This window comes from Stegodyphus dumicola, chromosome 5 (assembly GCF_044657685.1).
Source record: "Stegodyphus dumicola isolate Sdum_Otavi_A_Nest chromosome 5, ASM4465768v1".
NCBI lineage: Eukaryota > Metazoa > Arthropoda > Arachnida > Araneae > Eresidae > Stegodyphus > Stegodyphus dumicola.
In genome coordinates this window covers 64,994,711-65,014,601 of record NC_140772.1, presented here as the reverse complement: position 1 = coordinate 65,014,601, position 19,891 = coordinate 64,994,711, and the positions used below count along the sequence as shown (strand labels likewise).

Sequence of the window (19,891 nt, the reverse complement as noted above, 5' to 3'; positions counted from 1 at the left end):
AAATTAGAAAGCTTTAAGTTAATATTTCACACAGCTTAGTAACAGAAATAACTAATAAATATTTATCAGGTTAGTTGGTACATAAATTTCCTGTTCCTCGGCATGAGAATTTCAACAACTGATATCTTCAATATTATTTGAATATCAGTATGTCTACGGCTTAGAATTAATATAACAATGATTTATATGAAAACACAACCATTTGTGGCTTAAGAATTAAATCATGAATTACCTAGAAAATAAATCCACTAATTGGTTTCACTTTATTTTAGGAAAAAGACAAATTTATGAATTGAAAAGCAACAAATATAAATCTTGACCAAAATCAAGAAGCAAATATGATCAAGAAGCAAACTGTTTTGACTCTTATGAAAAATAATTTTAAAAACCTGACGTGGACACCATATGACTTCCTTGTACGATCTATTAAAATATACACACTTATTGTAGCACTTCATTTAAACTTATTTCCTTGAATTATTCCAACTTAATTAACCTACCCCTCAAGACAAATTGAAAATGACACAGAAAACTGCAAATTATAACATTACCATACACAAAATGTCAATGTTCTGTGGTTAGGCGTTTTTGAGGCACTTGAGATAAATACATACAGATGAGTATGCACTGATCACACGCAAATATCTACTTTGAATCCGTTTTGTAGTAAATAGTTCTTTATTCTGTCCGTACATACAGACGTCACAAAAAATAATATAAATGGATTCGGGAACGTCCAAAATGGATAATTCTTTTGAAATATGATAACCGAAATTTTTCGCGATTATAGTACTTCCTTCACTTCGTTAAATGAAGCCAAAATAAAGATATTTATTATTATTATCATTACAGCTATTATCATTAATATTATTATTATTATTGCGGTTGTTATTTATTCCTATTTTTCATTAGAATAGCTATGATATTTAAGTTTTTAATGTTTTCATAATTTAAAATTTTTATGTTTACCTAGAGTTTGACACATTTTCAAACTATTTATTGCTAGATATTCATCATGAAAAAGATTATAAAAATGTTACCAATTCGAGAAAAATTGTCAAAAAACTTTTTTCACTGAAATTAACGGCTATGCATGCTCTTAATGCAAAAACCTTTTCTTACAAATATGAAGAATTACAGTACTATTCTGTACTTACTCCATAATCGTAAAAATGCTATGTAAAGCTGATTTTCTTTTAAATAATTTTATTTAGTTATCATATGGAAATTATTTTCTCTACTTCTTTGTAAATCTTGCAAATGCATGTTTGTATATACAAGAAAAACTTATGAACTAAACAAAAAGGTCTTGTGAGGTCATATATATATATATACATGTAATATTTGTATATATATGTGTGTGTGTGTGTAAGATAAAAATATGTAAATCAAAATTATAGTTTAAATTATAATTTTGATTTAAATGTTTTTATAATTTTGATTTATATAGATCTCTGTTTTAAAAATCGTAATAACTTCTCTGGATTGGGTCATTTCTAGATCATTCTATGGCCTGTACAGCTCTGATGACGTAATAACGAGGCACCAAAACTGTTCTCTTCATTGCCTAACGACGCATTTTAGCTTCGCTCTCTATTTTGCTAGGACGTAATTTTGCTGGCCTGCTTTCTATCTCAACAATATCAATAAGGTAAATTTTCTTGAACAAGCACGACTAGGGTGCCAAGTGATTGTGGCCACAAACGTCAACTGGAAAATAAAAATCGAATTAAAACTGCCTCGACTGCCAAATTTTTTAGATATTACCAAGTCAACATAATAGCATACGACGCAATCAGAAATCTTCCTCTTCAATATGAATCTAAGTATGCATTAACAGTGTTCCGGCTATATATGAAGTCAAAATATGATACGCAAGCTGAAAATTTGCTCAAATGCAGTCTTTGCAGTCTTGATGTCGCATAGTACAATTCGCTCTGAATTACGAACGAAATCACTTGTTTCATTGTAAATGGATAATTGGTACTTATTGCATAACTTTACTGAAGAACAAAATATGTAATATATGCAAAGATAATATATTGATGTTATAGCGGTAAAAAGCAAGCTGCAAAACATATGTTAGGAGAAGTACTTGAAATCTTCTTAAGATAACAGCAACAAAGGTCACTTGAGTTAAGGAAGTTTTTTTAGCCCTTAGTATGTTTATTATCAGTAAAAACCTTCAGCTGAGAGGAAAAGTTAATGTTAACTCTTTTTTGAATGAAAACTCTTTTTTTTTTTTTTTTTTTTTTTTTTTTTTTTTTTTTGTTGTTGTTGTTGTTGTCCAGGAACGAATCTGAAGAATTAATAAGCTAAAACTGACATAATAACAGTACATATTTACAAAAATAGAACAAAGCAAACAACAAATACAAAAAATCCGTATTTCCCTTATATGGCCTAAGCAAAGATATTACAGACAGTATTTCAAAATGTCGATATACACAGTCGAATAAAGTAATCTAAAAATAAAACAGAAATTCTGAAAACTAGGAGAAGGGGCGAAATATTCACTGTAGCCGAACTTCATAAATAAGTACAGAGGATTACGTAAGAGTTGAAAGTCAGGAAAAAGTGGTTTGTGAAAGTATGGGGAAACCAAAGGCTAACAAAATTTACTTTCGATAATGAAGTAAAAAGACAAAGTTTAAATAACTATTCAATTGAAAGAGAAATAGAAATCTTCGTATTATTTTTAATGCCTTTATACAGAAGAAAAGGTTTTGGAATGATGGTTTGCACAAAATAACATGTTTCCTTGCCCATGGGCAAGAAAATATTTTGTTTTGTGCGAACATCATGATTGCAAAATTATGTTGTTTTTATTTACTTATTGCGCCCCAATAACAACTTGGAAGGAAAGCCTCATTTCTTCACATTTTTATCTGAGGGCATATTTAGTTTAAACCCTATAAACTTCAGACTCTTTGATATTAATAAAACAAGGAGATAGTATAAAATGCTTAAGAAATATTTTCGTGTCGTACTGAATCCTGTGATCCCATCAAAGGCTTTGTTGAGTAGAATACTGAGTTTCAAACATACATTGTTAATAATGTATATTTTTCGCGGATATATATATATATACTTAAGTGGATACAATTTCTGTGAGAAAATCGATGGAGTGTTGACCATGACAAACGGAGTAATGTGCTTTGAAAAGATTATAAAAGGATAAAATCCTTCCTTCCGCTAGTAAATGGTAAAATAATTAGGGTTTATACTCCGCATATGCTCTCTCGAAGTAGTAGGACAGAACAATATTATCACAGGAACATTATAAAATTTTTGTCATTTTTAGAAGTATTTCATAGTACCTTTTAACACTTAACAAAGTAACTCTAAAATGTGAAATTAATATTCAAACAAAAATGCTAATCGTAAATGTTCCTAACTTTTGTTTTAAGTTTCAGCTCTTTTTCTTTACTTGAACCATGTCTATTATTATATTGAACTATTGTCTATTATTATATTACATTGTACTATGTCTATTATTATATCTGTTATTAATTTATGATTAAGCAAATGATCTGTTATTAATTTATGATTGTAAAATTAAAATGTTATGATAATATATAAAAGTTTTAATAAAACGAGGAATGCAATAAGAAATATTTAGTTTAATTTATATTTAAATATCGTAGTATTAAAACTTGAAAATTTCGAAGGCATAACTGTGAATTTAAAATCTGCTTTGGTTTGATGTCAGTAAAAACTTTTCAGATATAAATTTCAAACGCGTATTTTGATAACGTAAAAAGCTAGTTTTTCCCGGAAGTTGCACAGCAATAGCTTTCAGATTGGACGGAAATTTCTAGAGCGTAGGGAAAGAACAGCGATGACTTCCGTGACCAAACTATTACATGGACTGTCACGATTCGACTCCTGCTTTCCACTGCGTTCTCGTCTGAGTTCGGCGTTTGCAGACTCAAACATCGGTGCGATAAGATAGCGCTAAGTCAACTATTGAGAGGAGGTATGAATTTCACTAAAGAAAGGATAATTAGTAATTTAAATTTTGTCTTTTTAAAAGTATGGGAATAGACGCGAGTTCCCGCATGGCTGCTTAAAATCCAATTTTTAGGCATATCTTAGGTCTCCGGTGTCTACTGCTTTCATGTTCTTTGATAGCTGTAAATGAACTGGACTTTGCTTTGTCACATCATTCTCTCTAAAGATACTGAAGGTTCTGATTCTTGGGGAACATGGATTGTACAAAGTGCAATTGCTTTCTTCACTTCAGACACTGATGGACCTTGGAACACTGAACTTCACTTCATACACTGAACTACCTTGGAAAATCATTAGGAAATGGCTGCCATAGCTTTTATTATCAAATGAGGGTAATTTTATTTAATTTCGTAAACTGATTGGTGCAAAAGGAATTCTAAATTTTGTAAATGCGAAAATCGAGGATTCTTAAACAAGGTTAAGGAAATATGGTATTAATCTTAATTAACTTGTAGAGTTCCTCACTTTTACCTTGTTAAATGTAATGTCAAGGAACCTAGTGAACTGCTAAGCGACTAATCTCTTAAGTCCAAGAACAGAAACGTAAAATCAAGAAGGGTTAATTTCCCTTTATTTGCTCAAAATAAGGATTTAACAGTCTTTTTCAGGGAGAACAGAAAGCCTCCACTTGGGCTTAAACTCAAAATGTAAGAAAGAAGAACTAACTAAAGAGATTTAGCAGAAGCGACACAATTCTAAACTATTTGGCACGTAATATTTAAATAAACCAGAGAAGCTATCAAAAGGCACGTAATACAGCCGAGCGTAATAACAGTTTATAGAGAAGTAGCCCAAAGGAAAAACATGCGCTATTCAGGAATCCTTAACTTTCTCTGGCGAAGTCAGTGGAACTTGACTTTAATACTATTCTACTTCTCATTTGCATTTAACGCAATTCTAAAACCTCATTCTGGTAGGGAGGTGTAAGCTGAAGCTAGGAAGGATAGGGAGGTGGTATAAACTTAAAATAAGTGTTAAGGTAAGTGTTAAGGTTTGTAAGGTATATTTTAACTTAATACAAACTGTTAAAAATTTGATAGGATTGGAAAAATGTTTGAAACAGGGCAATTTCAGTAACTAAATGAGATGGAAAATGTTGTAGTGACCTGGCCAGTTATCAAAGCCTTGAAGTTTATTTAATCGAAAAATTAATAAATATGTTTAATTTTTAACTCTTGAGTCTGTTTTTTGTTTAGCTAGTTGTCTATGTTGATCATTGATCACTCCTTTTGTTTGACAGGTATGTTCTAGAAACATGGAACTATATGTAATATTTGGGAACACAACACAATTTCTAAAAATTTTGATTATTAAGGAGTGACGATGAAATAGTTAACTATAACTGAATTTACTTAATTATTATTATTTCCATCAACTTGATTGATCGATCTTCATACATGGCATTTATTTTCTGGTGTTTTGTGATTTGAGTATTCATTTCTGTGAAAAAGATAACTAATTTTTAGAATATGGAAATGGAATAAATTTTAGAATTCCAGTTGACATTGAAAATAAATTTATTTTTGAAGGCGCCAGTGAAGATTAGTTCATCTTTATATTACTGATTTAATGAAGTTGAATGTTCGAATGAATTAATAACATTTAAAGTTATGATTTATTGATTAATCGTGTTTAGATCAATTAGCCAGTTCTCACAGCATAAAAGTTACATACTTTTATTTTTGTCCGGCACTAGCAACAGAAAAAAATAGTCGGCTTACCAAAGTAAAATTTATTTAATTAAATGTTTTCAACGCAAAGGTAAGTTATGTCCAGGTTTATAATTTTCACAATTCAAACTAATTTAACTAAATTTGTTTCCATTATTTCACTGGCATTAGACAGAATTTATCTACTCTTTATTTAAACAAATTATATTTTGTGCCGTATTGTATTAGAATTAAATTAAAATTTTTACATAATCATTCAAATTTTTTATGCTTTTTTGTTTATTTTAATAGTCAAGCTTTAATTAAAGACAAAACTTCCTTTACTTACCATTTTGATTTCCAGCAGCAACGGTCGGTTGATCTCAATCCGATTTTTATGAATAGGCTTGAGAAATACAATAGTGCCCTGTAAGCATATGCATTTCTTTAGAAAGGTAAAAAATTCTCAATGTTTTATTTAACAATAACACTGTAGAAATGAGTAATAATAAGAGAAAATAACAAATACATTTATATTGTAAAAACTCGATCCAATTACACTATCGATCAGGTTCCTATTACATGATTTCTGATTCGAGCCGCTTATAAATAACGTTTTTAAATGTGCAAGTCAAAGACACGTTCCAAGAATAAGCAACCCATAAAGATTAGTTTAGAATTTTATTTTATATGTACCATATTGTTACGAATTTTGTTCATAGATAGGGTGTTTTAATGTAATTGTATGTGAAATTGCTGTATTTCTTTTGTATAATGTGACATGAAAATTCAAGAGAGAAAAGCTATGGCGGATAAGTGAAAAGCAGGGACAAGGCCATTTAACTTTGGGAGTAAAGCCAAGTAAATGGGAATCTTGGTGATTTCGCCAAATTTGGCAAAAACTCGCCAAAAGTCGCCAAGCTTAATGATCATTCGGTGAAATTTTGGTCCGGTTCCCATATCACCGTAATAAGTATTGCAATTGAATAAATGTAACTCATCACAATGTTAGCTGTAATTCGATCTTATGTTGCCTTCCAATGATTTCGAGAAGAAGAAAGCACTAGAAATACCTCGGCGGCCGGCTAAAAACTATAAAATTCCGAAGAAAGCATCTGCTCTCAGTTGTTGTTGTTGCTGTTAGCTCGTCATGATTTCGGAGTACTGAGCTTTCTCTTTAGGGGCGCTTTGCACTACCTTGTGTTTAACGTTCATAGTAGTTTGAAATGCAACTACTGATTGTACTCTATGATATTGTATAGATGATTGTGGTACATCATCATGATGGTATAGTGGTACAACTCTATCACTATTTTTGGGGAAAGCTCCAGATCTCTGAAGTGCTTCTTTTGATGAAATAAATTTTATCATCCTGTCATTGGAGTTATGTGCGTTGAATCTATTATGAGCCCGAACGCACGCAACAATATTTTTGTTGCAAGCGTTATTGGGTATGAAACTGCATAGTATTTATGAGCTATAGGTATTCAATAAACTTATATTGATATTAAAGAAAAATATAATATATCAGAAAAAGTAGGCTAAATATTAATTATAAGTACAATCATTTATGTGGAAAAATAACAGAGCAATATGAAATTTCAGTCCGAGTAACATTTAAACAAACTTAATTCATTTTATCCAAAAACTGTCATTTCAAAATCTGTTCCTTTTTTTCAAGAAACAAATAGGTCCTGAATAACATCAAAACATTTTGCTGAATCACAGAATAATTTTGCTTATTGAAGAAGAGTTACTGTATATCTTTACCCTTCGTACTTTACCGTAAACCAATATCGGTAGAAAATAAATATTTCGAAACTAAGATTAATTTTTTTTTAGCATTTAAGCATTATTTGGTATTGTTGTGTAGCGAATTTAATTTAATTAAGTGATTCATAAAAATCAAAATTTTAATTTGTAATTATTCAAAATTTGAGCTACACAAGTTTGGTTATATTCTTTTTTGGCTTATTAATTCTAGTGTAATATATTTTGGCTTTCCGAGTTCTAGTGTAATATATTTCCCAAATTGGCCATTTGATCCTCTTCGTTCTTCATAAATCTCCTCGTTTTCTCTCCATCCGGAACTGCAATATTCACAAGAAATTCAACGACTCCATGCATTCGACGAACATAACATATTTTTTTTCCTTTTGTTTCTAGACGCGCGCTAGTTTCTTTCGGCTTAATTTTTTTTGTTGGTCAAGTTTCTCTTTTCCGTTCCTGGGAGTGTTCTCCGTTTGTTTCAACTTCTGGTTCAATTCAGTGTGTAATTTTTTAGGATTTTTTTTGTGTCACTGTTGGTTGACTGATTTGTTAAGGTGTAATTTTCACTCACTTGTGATTTTTTTTTTGGATTCTGTACTTATGTTAACTTGTTTTGCAAATGGATTTTTTTTGTGACACTTCACTCCTGCTGCTGTTTAATTGGTTATTCGAGTTGGAATTAGATTTTGAATTTAATTGATTTAAACTTTGTGCTTTGTAATTGAATTCTAATTTTTTTATCACTGCTCTCCGTGACAACTAGTTTTGAGTTGATTATTAGTTTGGCACTTAACATGTGGTACCATTATGTACTCTGATTTTTTTTCTCTTCGTACTTAGTAACTTATGTAAACCTTTTCCATTGTCTGTGGGTCCTAAAATTTTTTTGGCTTCGCCAAAAAATTTTTTTCACTATCACAGGAGGGATGTTGTGTAGCGAATTTAATTTAATTAAGTGATTCATAAAAATCAAAATTTTAATTTGTAATTATTCAAAATTTGAGCTACACAAGTTTGGTTATATTCTTTTTTCGCTTATTAATTCTAGTGTAATATATTTTGGCTTTCCGAGTTTACGCGAACTGCGTCTTCAATCTTGTACACGCAAACAATGGATAGGTGAATTTTTTTCACGTAATAAACTCAGTTTTTCATGTCAAAAATTAATTTGATTTCTTAGTATTTAATATCATTAGTTGCAGAAAAATTAGCTCTTTAATTTGACATAACTTTCGTTTTTCTAACTTTAATTGCATTTCAGTTATGAGCTTTAATTAGTAGATTTTTCTTCGTTTGCTTGTGATTTAGTTAAAGGGGGGATGAAATGCTCTCTTTCCGGTTGAAAAGTCTATTTTTGCGAGTTTCAGCGTTCTTTCGTTGGGACCCCTTGCAGGGTTGTTGAAATTCGTAATTTCCCCCTTCCACAGGTGGTGTGTATTTGGCGAGGGTTTGGCGACATAGAATTTCCGTTGAGGTTTCAAAGTAGTGGATTTGGCGAGTTTGATAACATGGGGGAATGCTGTTGTTGCAACTATTTTAACTTTTGGCGAAGAGTGGGTTGTGCCAACTTGGCAGTCCAGCGTCCTCCCTTTTAACGGGTTGTTTTGGGGGACGAGCACACTTTTTGACACGTTTTCTGCTTTTTTTTTTGAATTCCTTTCTCTTGCTGTGCGCAACGGCAGCAGATTCTGCCGAGAAAATGATTTTCTTAACCGATAATGTTACGGGCCTCGTGTCTGTGCGCCTTGAGCGCGGGCCCTGGTTTACGGGTATCCTTGTCTCCACCTAATTCTTCTTGCCTCATTGTTAATTATGTTTAAGTTCTCAAGAAATATAATGCCGAAAAATTGTCGTCTAGAAACATGTCTCTACCTAGTTCTCTACCATAGAAATGCTTCATTAGCTTCTGGCTTCCTCCAACACCCGCTGCTTCTATGCACTTAGAAGTCGGACTCGTCTTTTCCACCGACAGATTCCTGAGCTGAAAATTTTCTCCAATAAGGGACTGATCAACTGATTTGGCCGTTTCACCACCAATGTTCCTGAGACCTCCTAGATGTTGACTCGTCGTTTCCCTCTGAGGATGTCCGAAGTTGTCTGAAGAATTTGTTCATCATTACTCTCCTCGTCTCTCCAATACGGGACTGATTAACTGAATTGGCCATTTGATCCTCTTCGTTCTTCATAAATATCCTCGTTTTCTCCCCATCCGGAACTGCAATATTCACAAGAAATTCAACGACTGCATGCATTCGACGAACATAACATTTTTTTTTCTCCTTTCCACAGCAGCAGTCCTCATGAGCTTCAATGTAAGTTCTCCTTTCCCTTTTGTTTATGCTTGGTTAGTCAAGTATTATAGATTTCTGCAGTTAAAAAAAAAGGAGCTTGATTTAATTTAATTTGTTGAATCTAAATTGATGTAAGTGATAATTTTATCCTAACTCTATAGAAATCATACTTTTTTTTCTTGGTATATCGATTAAATAAAGGCGTTAAATTTAATAAGAATTATAGCCTTATTAAAATTATGGTAACTTAACTTAATAGTTTTCAGAAAGAAGTTCTTCAGGAATTATTTAATTGAATTTTTGTTTGTATTACTGATTGGTGAGGTTTATTAGTAATAGTGCCTGTATTAGAGCATTCTTGCTCCTCTCAGTACTAACCTGTTGTATAAGTGTAAAGGTGTCACTACATATCTTTGTCCGGTAAAACCATATTTAATTAATCAAAAAAAATATAGAGAGAGAGGTTAAAAATTTGCTTTAATAGTGTTTAAATGATGGTATTGAGTGCAATATTATGAAATATTATTTTTGTATTGAGCAATTAGGTGTGAAGTGGATAGTGTAACTTGTTAAATTTTTTTGTATATTATTATTTTGCTCCCCGGGGAGGTTATTGTTCTTAAATTTATAGTATAATTTTTCTTTTGGTATGTTTTACCTGTTGTTGCAATATTAAATTTAGTAATAACTACAAGGATGTTATACAGAAATACAAAAAGTAATTACTCAGAAATGTTGGATGTGTGAAAACAAATGGTACAACTTCTGTTGAATATATTTAAATTTTTTTAACTAATGGATATATCAGTCATTTGCTTTAATAGTTAAATAAATAAGTTTTCTAGATCATTCAATGGTTAAATTTATTTTGTGTGTTCATGATTTTTACCAGTCTTTACTCAAATGAATTTTAAGGGTTAATCTGGAATAAAAACAACGCAAAATTTTCAACTTATTGTTATTAGTATTTTTCTGTGGTAAGAGTATTATGGTGTTATGGTCAATTAGTAGGGTACCTTTTGGTAACTTAGGAAAATTTAGAAGGTAAAACTTTTAAACACCATAACATTTTTTGGTGCCGTGACCCTTCGAACTAAATTTTAAACACCATAACAGTATTTTAACTTACTTACTTTTGCTTTTCTGAGAGAAATTAAGTTATAATACATTTTAGGGCAGCCAGTAGCCGGGTGGTAAACCACTGAGCACTAGCACTTTGACTTAAATTAATATCCCAGTCAATGGGCTGGCTTCATGGTTGTTCTTCCTCTTGTGTAAAATGAAACAAAGACAGTTCCCTTAGATAGCCCTGCATCAAAGAATCTTTGTCTGCATTAAGGCATCTCTCCCCTTAAATAACCCACGTGTAATTTACCGTATTTAGTTAACCTAACCTAAACTATAATATATTTCAACTAACTTTAAGTTTTAATTCTTTAATTCTGGATTTCGAACGTAACTGATTGCAATCGAAATTTTAACTGAATTAGCATGAAGAATTTTTGTACAAATATACTGCATATTTCTGACTCACTTATATCACGTAATTCCCATGAAGCTCGAAATAATAATATTTTGAAATCTAAAGTATTCGAGTGAGACCATGATAGCATGACATTAATAACTCATCATTCCAATGAAATCGAGGAAATGATGAGAAAGCAGGTAACAGATTTGAATGCGCAATGAACGAGCACTCTGAATAATGCATTAATTGAGGAATCAATGAGCATTCTGCATAATGTATTTTGGAAGTAACGTTTTAGAATTATTCCGGTTTCACAAACTGTATCTATAATTTTTACTTAAAATATTCTCTAAAACTCTAGTCAGTTTGTACAGCTATTAGCTGATTCTTCGATTCTATCTAATCGAATCGACTTTTTGATTCGATTGTTTTTCCTTCTTTCGTTTACTTCCCTTGCTTTTTCAGAACTTCTCGAGCAGATGCAAATTTAGTTGACAGGATGTTTAAACAGGGCGCGAATGCGCAAAAATGTATTATTTTCTCGCTGCATATCCCCACTTGTCTTTGCTTCTGCAAACGTTTCTGTCAACGAGCGTGAGCACTAGAAAAATGGCATGTTCGTAAACTATTTTGTTAAATCTAATTCTGGTAATTTTTCTAAAATACTTTTTATGGCTAATGTGTTAGAATTCTCAGCTTTCGACTTTTAATTGAGTTTATTTACCCGAGGAGCAATCTACAATCTTTCAATTTGCTTTGAGTGGTTCTGTCGAGTTGGCAGTAGGTATTAAATGTTTCCCAGTATTTCATCCACTCCACAAAAGTACGTGAATGAAAGGCGTTTTATTTTCTCGAGAGTGAGAATTGGCAATTCCAGCAGAAAGCAAAAAAACTCTTCTTTGCATACTACGTGAGTGATATTTCTATTAACTTGTGAACTCCTCCATTCCTTTAAAGTATCAAGGACTAAAAAAGCACAAATTTCCCAAAAACTACTATGAGAACAAATTATTTTTTTTATTTTAATGTCAAAGATCTCCTGGTATTTCATACCTGGATTTGTGAACTTTTGATATATTGCCTTAATTTCTTTGACATATTTTAATACGCACGTATATGTACGTTCTTACAGATATCACAAAAAATATTCTAGGCCGTATATATATATGGCCTTGCCGCTTAGAGAGTTTGACTGAACCAACTATTAGGATATAACTTAAAAGTGTGAATTGAAATTAAATGTATTCCGTGTTATCTGTTGTTCACTCGATAACTGGAAATCAGATTGTAATTGATAATTTAGTTCTGTATTTTTAACTAAATGCAAAATAAATGCTTAGTTACTTTTATTTCTGTTCTCTGACTCATTAATATTCTGTTAGTGTTAATTAAAGCTGGAACGAAAGTTCATCAGACCAGCTAGAAGATTAGGAGAATTAAGTAAAATTGACATCAATCTTATAAAATTTGTATCCACAAGCAAGCAGAGATTAAATATCAATTTGAATTTTAAATTGATATTTGAGAATTAATTCTTCATACCAGTAATAAATCTGGTAATCGCGAAATCTCGCTTCAAATTTATACAATCTAGCTCTATATGAGCCAGTGTATAGATAAATTTTGAGCTACATTCTACCTAGAATCTTATAAATTTATCAATGCCGACTGGCATCGCTCATTAGACTCAGAACTCTAAAGAAAAAGGGACTCTGAAGAAAAAGATGATAAATAAAAGGAATAAAATTCTTTCACACGTCAAAAACATTCGATACGAAATATTTGTATTTTAAACTTAAAAACGTTGGATAAATGTTACATTTTTAAGCAAATATAAATATATGCACAGTTTGATTCACTTCGGCGCAGAATTCCCAAATTTACAGTCCTCAAATAAATTTATTTTTTAAACCATCTAAAACTATGTTTTGACAACTTGCAGAATGTTACATATAAAATACGAGAAAAAGCAGAAAAATCAAGGAATGTAAAAGTAAAAATCTTGGAACATGTTTCATTTAATGCCTTTAAAGGAAATCAATTTCAAAATGTATTAAATTTCTTTCAGTAAACAGATCTTGAAAGAAAACATTGATTTTCAACAAAAGTAAAGAATAGAACATACAGTTTGGGATTAATATTTCTTCTTTTTAATTTTTTTATGCTCATTTGTTTGGCGATCATTTACTATGCACCTCTGTGCTTGTTCCATCAATTGAAAAACCTTATTTGAAATGTATAAAAGAGTATTCGAATTTTCAAAACGTTTTTCTTAAGGGCGTAATTCTCTACCTTCGGGATCTCAAATTGAAATTGAGGAATTAAGATTTAAAAAAAAAATCTACATAAGCAAGAATCTAAATGTTACTAAGTACTTCCGGGTAATTTTGTTAGATACCCAAAAGCAATTTTCTAATCAAGCTGCTTAAAATGCAGAATTATCCAGGACTCGGTTTTTAATTATAAATTCGTTGTTCAGTAATAGCGAATAGGATGCAAGAGTTACCTCCAGAATGAGCGCAATATAACCAACAGGAGTCTTAACTCATAGCTTTCACAAAGATCACCAACATTTTTGAACACATAAACTAATAACAGTTTCAAAAAGATAATTTACAAATTTAATACATTTGTAAACATTTTTTCCTTTAATTTTGATTTTCTTTATGAGATTTTTACACATTCGATCAGAATTTCCATAAATGATAATTAACTTGTGTTCTCTGAAATATACTTTATCAATATTAGATAATAAATGTTTTCTGACTATTAATGAAAATGCAGATTGCGACTAATTCGTTACACAGTCACTGACTTAGGATTTAGTTTGCTTGCTATACGGCAAAGCGTGAGATGGCTGTCTGTCTAAAGAAAAAATGTCTTTCCGAAAGCCTTTCTGTGAGAAATGTGTATTAAAACATCACATATAGAAACCACAAAAATTCCTTTGCAGCGAATTAATGCATCAAGTGTTGCGCCGGGTCGAACTACCAATGTTCTGCAGTCCTAGCGCTCACACATTGATAAATCTTATCTGCGAATCCCGAGTATCTAATTAAATGCCAAACATTTAAAAACAGTCTTAAGATTTTGAAATATCAAGCTTGGAATCTCGGAAAATTTTCTCTAGTCGTTTATTTCTTGGCCAAAAAGTGGAGAATCATAAGTTAAGAATCATTTACTAATCCAATAGCTATAGGCCTGGACATTTAGAACCTCTCATTTAGGGTAGAATTAATGAATTATTTCATGATATTTAATTAATTACTCATACATAAATAAGTACTAATTACTCATACTTATACATACATGAAGTTTATTTAAAACTATATATGCTTTTAATCTGTGCCTTTTGAAAATTTTCGAAGTTTTATCATTTGCAGCTGATTAACAACTTAATATGAGTTATGAGTAGCTCTTAACACGGAGTGAATTAATTGTTAAGTACATGAACGTTGCAATTTCTTTGCAGGATCGCTTGCTAGCGGAACGCTCAGTTTGCATGTACATGTCCTTTGCTTTAAAGATAAAAACAAATCCAAGGTCTTTTACAAATGAAGTATCCAAAAGCTCTTAGCACGGAGTATATTAATTAAGTACATGAACGTTGCAATTTCTTTACAGGATCGTTTACTAGCGGAACGATCAGTTTGCATGTACATGTCCTTTGCTTTAAGGATAAAAACAAATCCCAGGTCTTTTACAAATGAAGTATCCAAAACCTCTTAGCACGGAGCATATTAATTGTTAACTACATGAACGTTGCATATTCTTTGCAGGATCGCTTACTAGCGGAACGATCAGTTTGCATGTACACCTTTGCTTTAAAGATAAAAACAAATCCAAGGTGTTTTTCAAATGAAGTATTCCAAAGCTCTTAGCGTGTATGTGTGTGTATTTAATTATGGCAAAGCACACGAGGGCTATCTGCCTAAGAGGAGGGATGCCTTCGTGGAGGACTTTCTAAGGGCAACTGGCTCGTATACACGTTACACATGGGGAAAACCACGAAAACGCCCATGCAGCCAGCCCGTTCGCGGGATTCAAACCTCGAACCGAACTACCAGTGTTCAGCGACTTAACCGCTCGGCCGCTGGTGGGCCCAAAGCTCTTAGCACGGAGCATATTAATTTTTTAAATACTTGAACGTTGCAATTTCTTTGCAGGATCGCTTACTAGCGAAACGATCAGTTTGCATGTGCATGTCCTTTGCTTTAAAGTAAAACTAAATCCAAGGTCTTTTACAAATGAAGTATCCAAAAGCTCTTAGCACGGAGTATATTACTTGTTAAGTACATGAACGTTGCAGTTTCTTTGCAGGATCGCTTACTAGCGGAACGATCAGTTTGCATGTGCATGTCCTTTGCTTTAAAGTAAAACTAAATCCAAGGTCTTTTTTACAAATGAAGTATCCAAAAGATTTCACACCAATCTTCACTTAAAAGGAAAGACTTTTTAACGATAACAGCCCTCATTTGCTTATCAAATACTTATTTAGATAAATACATATTAGTTAAATTATTTAATTTACAGAACTATTAATTTTTATAGAATTAAAAAATTCCAAAAATTAACTAAATTCATCTTTCTTTTCAAAACCTAGATTTAAATAACTATTTTAAACAGAATATAATGTAAGGAGCACTACTAAAGTAGAGATTTTCAGTATTTAATATAATCCTTTATTGTTACAACGTATAATCTAGGTCTGGAATCAAGCTTTAAAAAGCCTTCCATATTTTACTGCAACTGAAACGTTTCATAGTGAAAAAATGCCAGTTTTGGATGCAAAATATACTATATGTATGTTTTTAAAAAGATTTCACCATAGTTTCATTTTTTTTTATTTTTTAATACTTTAAGAAGTTCTTTTAATTTGAACAACCAATTAATTTATGTTTGAAATAATTTTTATTAACCAGTTATTTTATGTTTTTGCTTGAATTTACGTTTGTACTGCCATTTCTCTCTTTCCATTTTCCAGCTGGAATGGAAATTAGTTCGCGTGTATTTAAGTGAGGTTTTGAGATTGTTAAGAAACAGCATATTCTGCCCGAGGCCACGTTACTAGGGTTGCTAATTAAGATAAGAATTCCTGCGGCCTTACGTTGTAATTGCTGATAGTTGAAATCAACGCCGGTGAATTTCTGAGCCAACTTTGCGTTAAATTGCTCTGTGTATCCTTTGGCCAATTATTTTATTTAAATTTAGCTCTACGTTTGACGTACTGCTTTACGTTTCTCGCCATAAATGTTGGCGCATTTGTAAGTACCAGGCGTGCCTTCTGATTATTTTATTTAGTTTTAAATGAGTTGTCTTTTACATCCTTCTCAATTTTCTGTTATACTTTACACTTAGCGATAAGTCATTTAACATCTACATAGAATTTAACATTGACTAAAAGCTAAAACAGTTAAACTTAACAACTTTCAAAATTTGGCTCCTAAATGTTTCATTAAAACTAAACCTTTGATCCTGGATAATTTAATGGAACACATTTTCTCAATTACTTACCCCATCATCTTTTTAAACTTTTTTTAAAAAGAGATTTTGATGCTTAAAGAATAAGTACTTTTCTCCCGGTGCTTGATTCAAACATCGAAACCATTTTACACGTAGTCCTAAGCACCCATTTACTAGATGAAATTTCAGTACATCAAGAAACTTTATAACAGAATAAGAGTGTATTAATAATTAGTATTTATTCAGTTTTAAATTATAATTAGTATTTATTCAGTTCTTTTATAATTAGTATTTATTCAGTTCTTTTGTAATTAGTATTTATTCAGTTCTTTTATAATTAGTATTTAATCAGTTCTTTTATAATTAGTATTTATTCAGTTTTAAAATAAGAGCTGTAAAATCATAGAATACAGTGCGGCTTGCCGGTGTTTATTTATGCTGGATGAAATGGTAGTCATTTTGAGCGATAATCACCTTAGGTTTCTCTGCATTCTGTATCTTCAACATTTCAGTATAGATTTAATACGTTCGCGTAACTAAGCCTCAGGTAACGGACTTTAAGTGACTTACCGCTTATTGTTGATAACTTAAGTTTCATTGCTTCGGTGAATACTTTTACATTCCAAATAATAAAAGTGCAGTTATTCGAAGCCTTAAGAATGAATGAAAAGTCTATAGTTTTTAACAGAAATTAGTGGGTGCAAATGATATCTCCCTCTCAGTTATATTCTGCTCCAAAGCACTATACAGGAATAAATCCAATGAATCTAACAAAGTGAGTGTGCTTACGTTTTAAAGTTATTTGTTAAAATTAAAAGAAATATTCTCAGTGAAGTCGATAGAAAAAGATATTTCTCTGCACAAATTCATATTTTCCAACTATTTTTTTTTACATATTTTCTTTTAAGGGGAAAAAATTATAAAACATACGTAACAGGCGCTTTCATTTACTTTTTTTTTTCTTTTGCCTCGTGTTTGAAAAGTTATGACTGCATAATACACCGTTTCGGGTATAAAGAAAAAAAAAAAACGAAAGATTTTCTTTCGAATATATGCAATCGAATTCTTAAAGCTCCGAGGTGAAGGGGCGAAGCTCGGTTTATTCGTTCATCTTGCAAGCGAAGTGCATTGGTGATCGAGAAAAAAGTCGACGTTTTTTCTGCTCGATGATGCATAAAGTTCGATTTCTAGTGACGCAAAATGTTCGGAAGTGCTACCACTATCTGCGTCGAAATCCAGTGAGCCAAGAAGTGATAAAAGGAAAGAATTCATCAAAGATCGCAGACGAGTACTAAGCGGAAATTGTAGAGTCACAGGCTTTTTTTTTTTTCGTATTACATCGTATGATGAAAAACAGGAGTCAACACATACTTATGATTGCAAAGAAAGTGGTTATCATAGTTTGGGCGAAGTTAAGATCATAACATTTGATATTTTAAACTATGCATATCTGTAAAATAATATTTTAAAACCTGAAAAACCTCAATAAAACAGGAGAGAGATTTAAATTCAGATTACTTCCAAATGTAAAATATGAGTATAATATCCAGACATCTATAATTGTATTTAGACATAACATAATCATACATATATAGTAAAACATAATTTGCGATTTAGTCACTCAGACAGAACTGTAAGTAAATTTACCCTGCCACTTGAAGGTTGGATTGTGTGGGATTTTGGTTGTTGTCGTTACGTGTAACGTAACTACTAGCCTGTGTTCAGAAAGCTCTTTATAAAGGCATACCACCCGTTAACTATTCTGACGTCATTTCTTAGAGCCAGGTAGTCAAGGACGTAAGATTGCGATTATTTTTTGTAGAAAGCTCAATTAATATAGTGGATAATGTAAATTAAATATAAATACATACCCTATTTATATATAAAAAAAGTTTTAATGTTAACTCTTCCTTCACGTTTTAATTTCTTGACAGCATACAAATTCTTAAAAGAAGTTTGCTTCTATAGTCTTCTATAGTCTATTTTAAAATAAACTTAATATTTTGTGATAAAGAAATAAATTTCATGACAGCTTAAAATGGAATGTTTGCTTAGAACGAAAACATAATGAAATCAGTGGGAATCTTCCAAGTTAAGATTTCAGAATTGAAATGTTTATCCAAAAGGAAAGAAGTAGCAATTTTATATTTAACTTGTTTTCGGTTTTCTGCCTTTCAATTTGAATTTAAGAGGTGCATCGGACATGATTCTCACCCGTTTTGTTCTTGTAACTGTCGGAATTTCTTATTCAAAACAGTATGAAATGTTATTATGATGTTAAGTTTATGAATCTTGTTTACTTTTCATTTTTGTTAGTCATATGTAGGTGAATGTAAATTAATGCTAGGAATTTAGATTGAAATAACATGAACGGATGAATGATGATTGAGTGTTTAACCCATGTGTTCGTTTGAATCTTAGGTTATCGAATTTTATAAATAATATTTAGGTATGTAAATAACTTTATTATTTGAATTAATACTTAGTTTATAAACAAATTTGGGGGAAGTGAGCCTTGAATTTTTTAAAAATGTAAATAATTACTTTTGTTTAAATTACGTTAAAAACTTCAAAATGAAACATCGTATAGAAAGGTTTTGGTTTAGGTTCTCAAAGTTTTGATTCCCAGTTACTACGTCATCAGCGTTACGCAAGCTTCGTGGCAGAGATTAATCTAGAAAAGACGCATTCCAGAAGTGTTATTATTATTTTTAGAATGAAGACGGGAGTTAAAGGGCTATGATTAACTTATTATTTGAAAGATAGCTATTTTATATTTTAAATGTATATATATATATTTAATTATTAATTTCTTATTCTCAATCATTCCTAGGAAATGAAGAGCAGAAACTATTGTAAACACCACAAGACTTGTTTTACGGCATATTAAATATTATTTTTAGAACAACAATAGGCTGATGTTAGATAATATTAGATATGTATGGTTAGACAAACTACAAATATAAACTGTTATTAAAAATATACTTCGTTATTTGTCGAAACTTATTTTTTTTTTAAATTTGGCATTACCAAAACGTGAATATTTTCGTCATCTAGAACATTTCTGTAAATGCTTGTGCATGACTACGACCAACGGACACGAAAATAAAGGCCAAGGAAGGAGTTTTAATGCGGGCCAAGTGGTGGTGTACATATATATACGTTTGTGATTTTATCGATTGCAATGAAAAGAGGAGCAGCACAACTAGATGTTATAGAACACCTATACACAAAAT

At 31.3% G+C, this 19,891-nt stretch overlaps 1 protein-coding gene across 1 annotated transcript in view; it reads right to left on the bottom strand.

Annotated features, from left to right (window-relative positions):
* LOC118186995 (atrial natriuretic peptide receptor 1-like) overlaps positions 1-19,891 on the bottom strand; it is a 1,070,353-nt gene that overhangs the window by 329,208 nt on the left and 721,254 nt on the right. Inside the window, exon 10 of the mRNA XM_085816725.1 lies at positions 6,013-6,090. Coding sequence (XP_085672851.1) covers positions 6,013-6,090 — 78 coding nt within the window. The remainder of the gene's footprint in view (positions 1-6,012; positions 6,091-19,891) is intronic.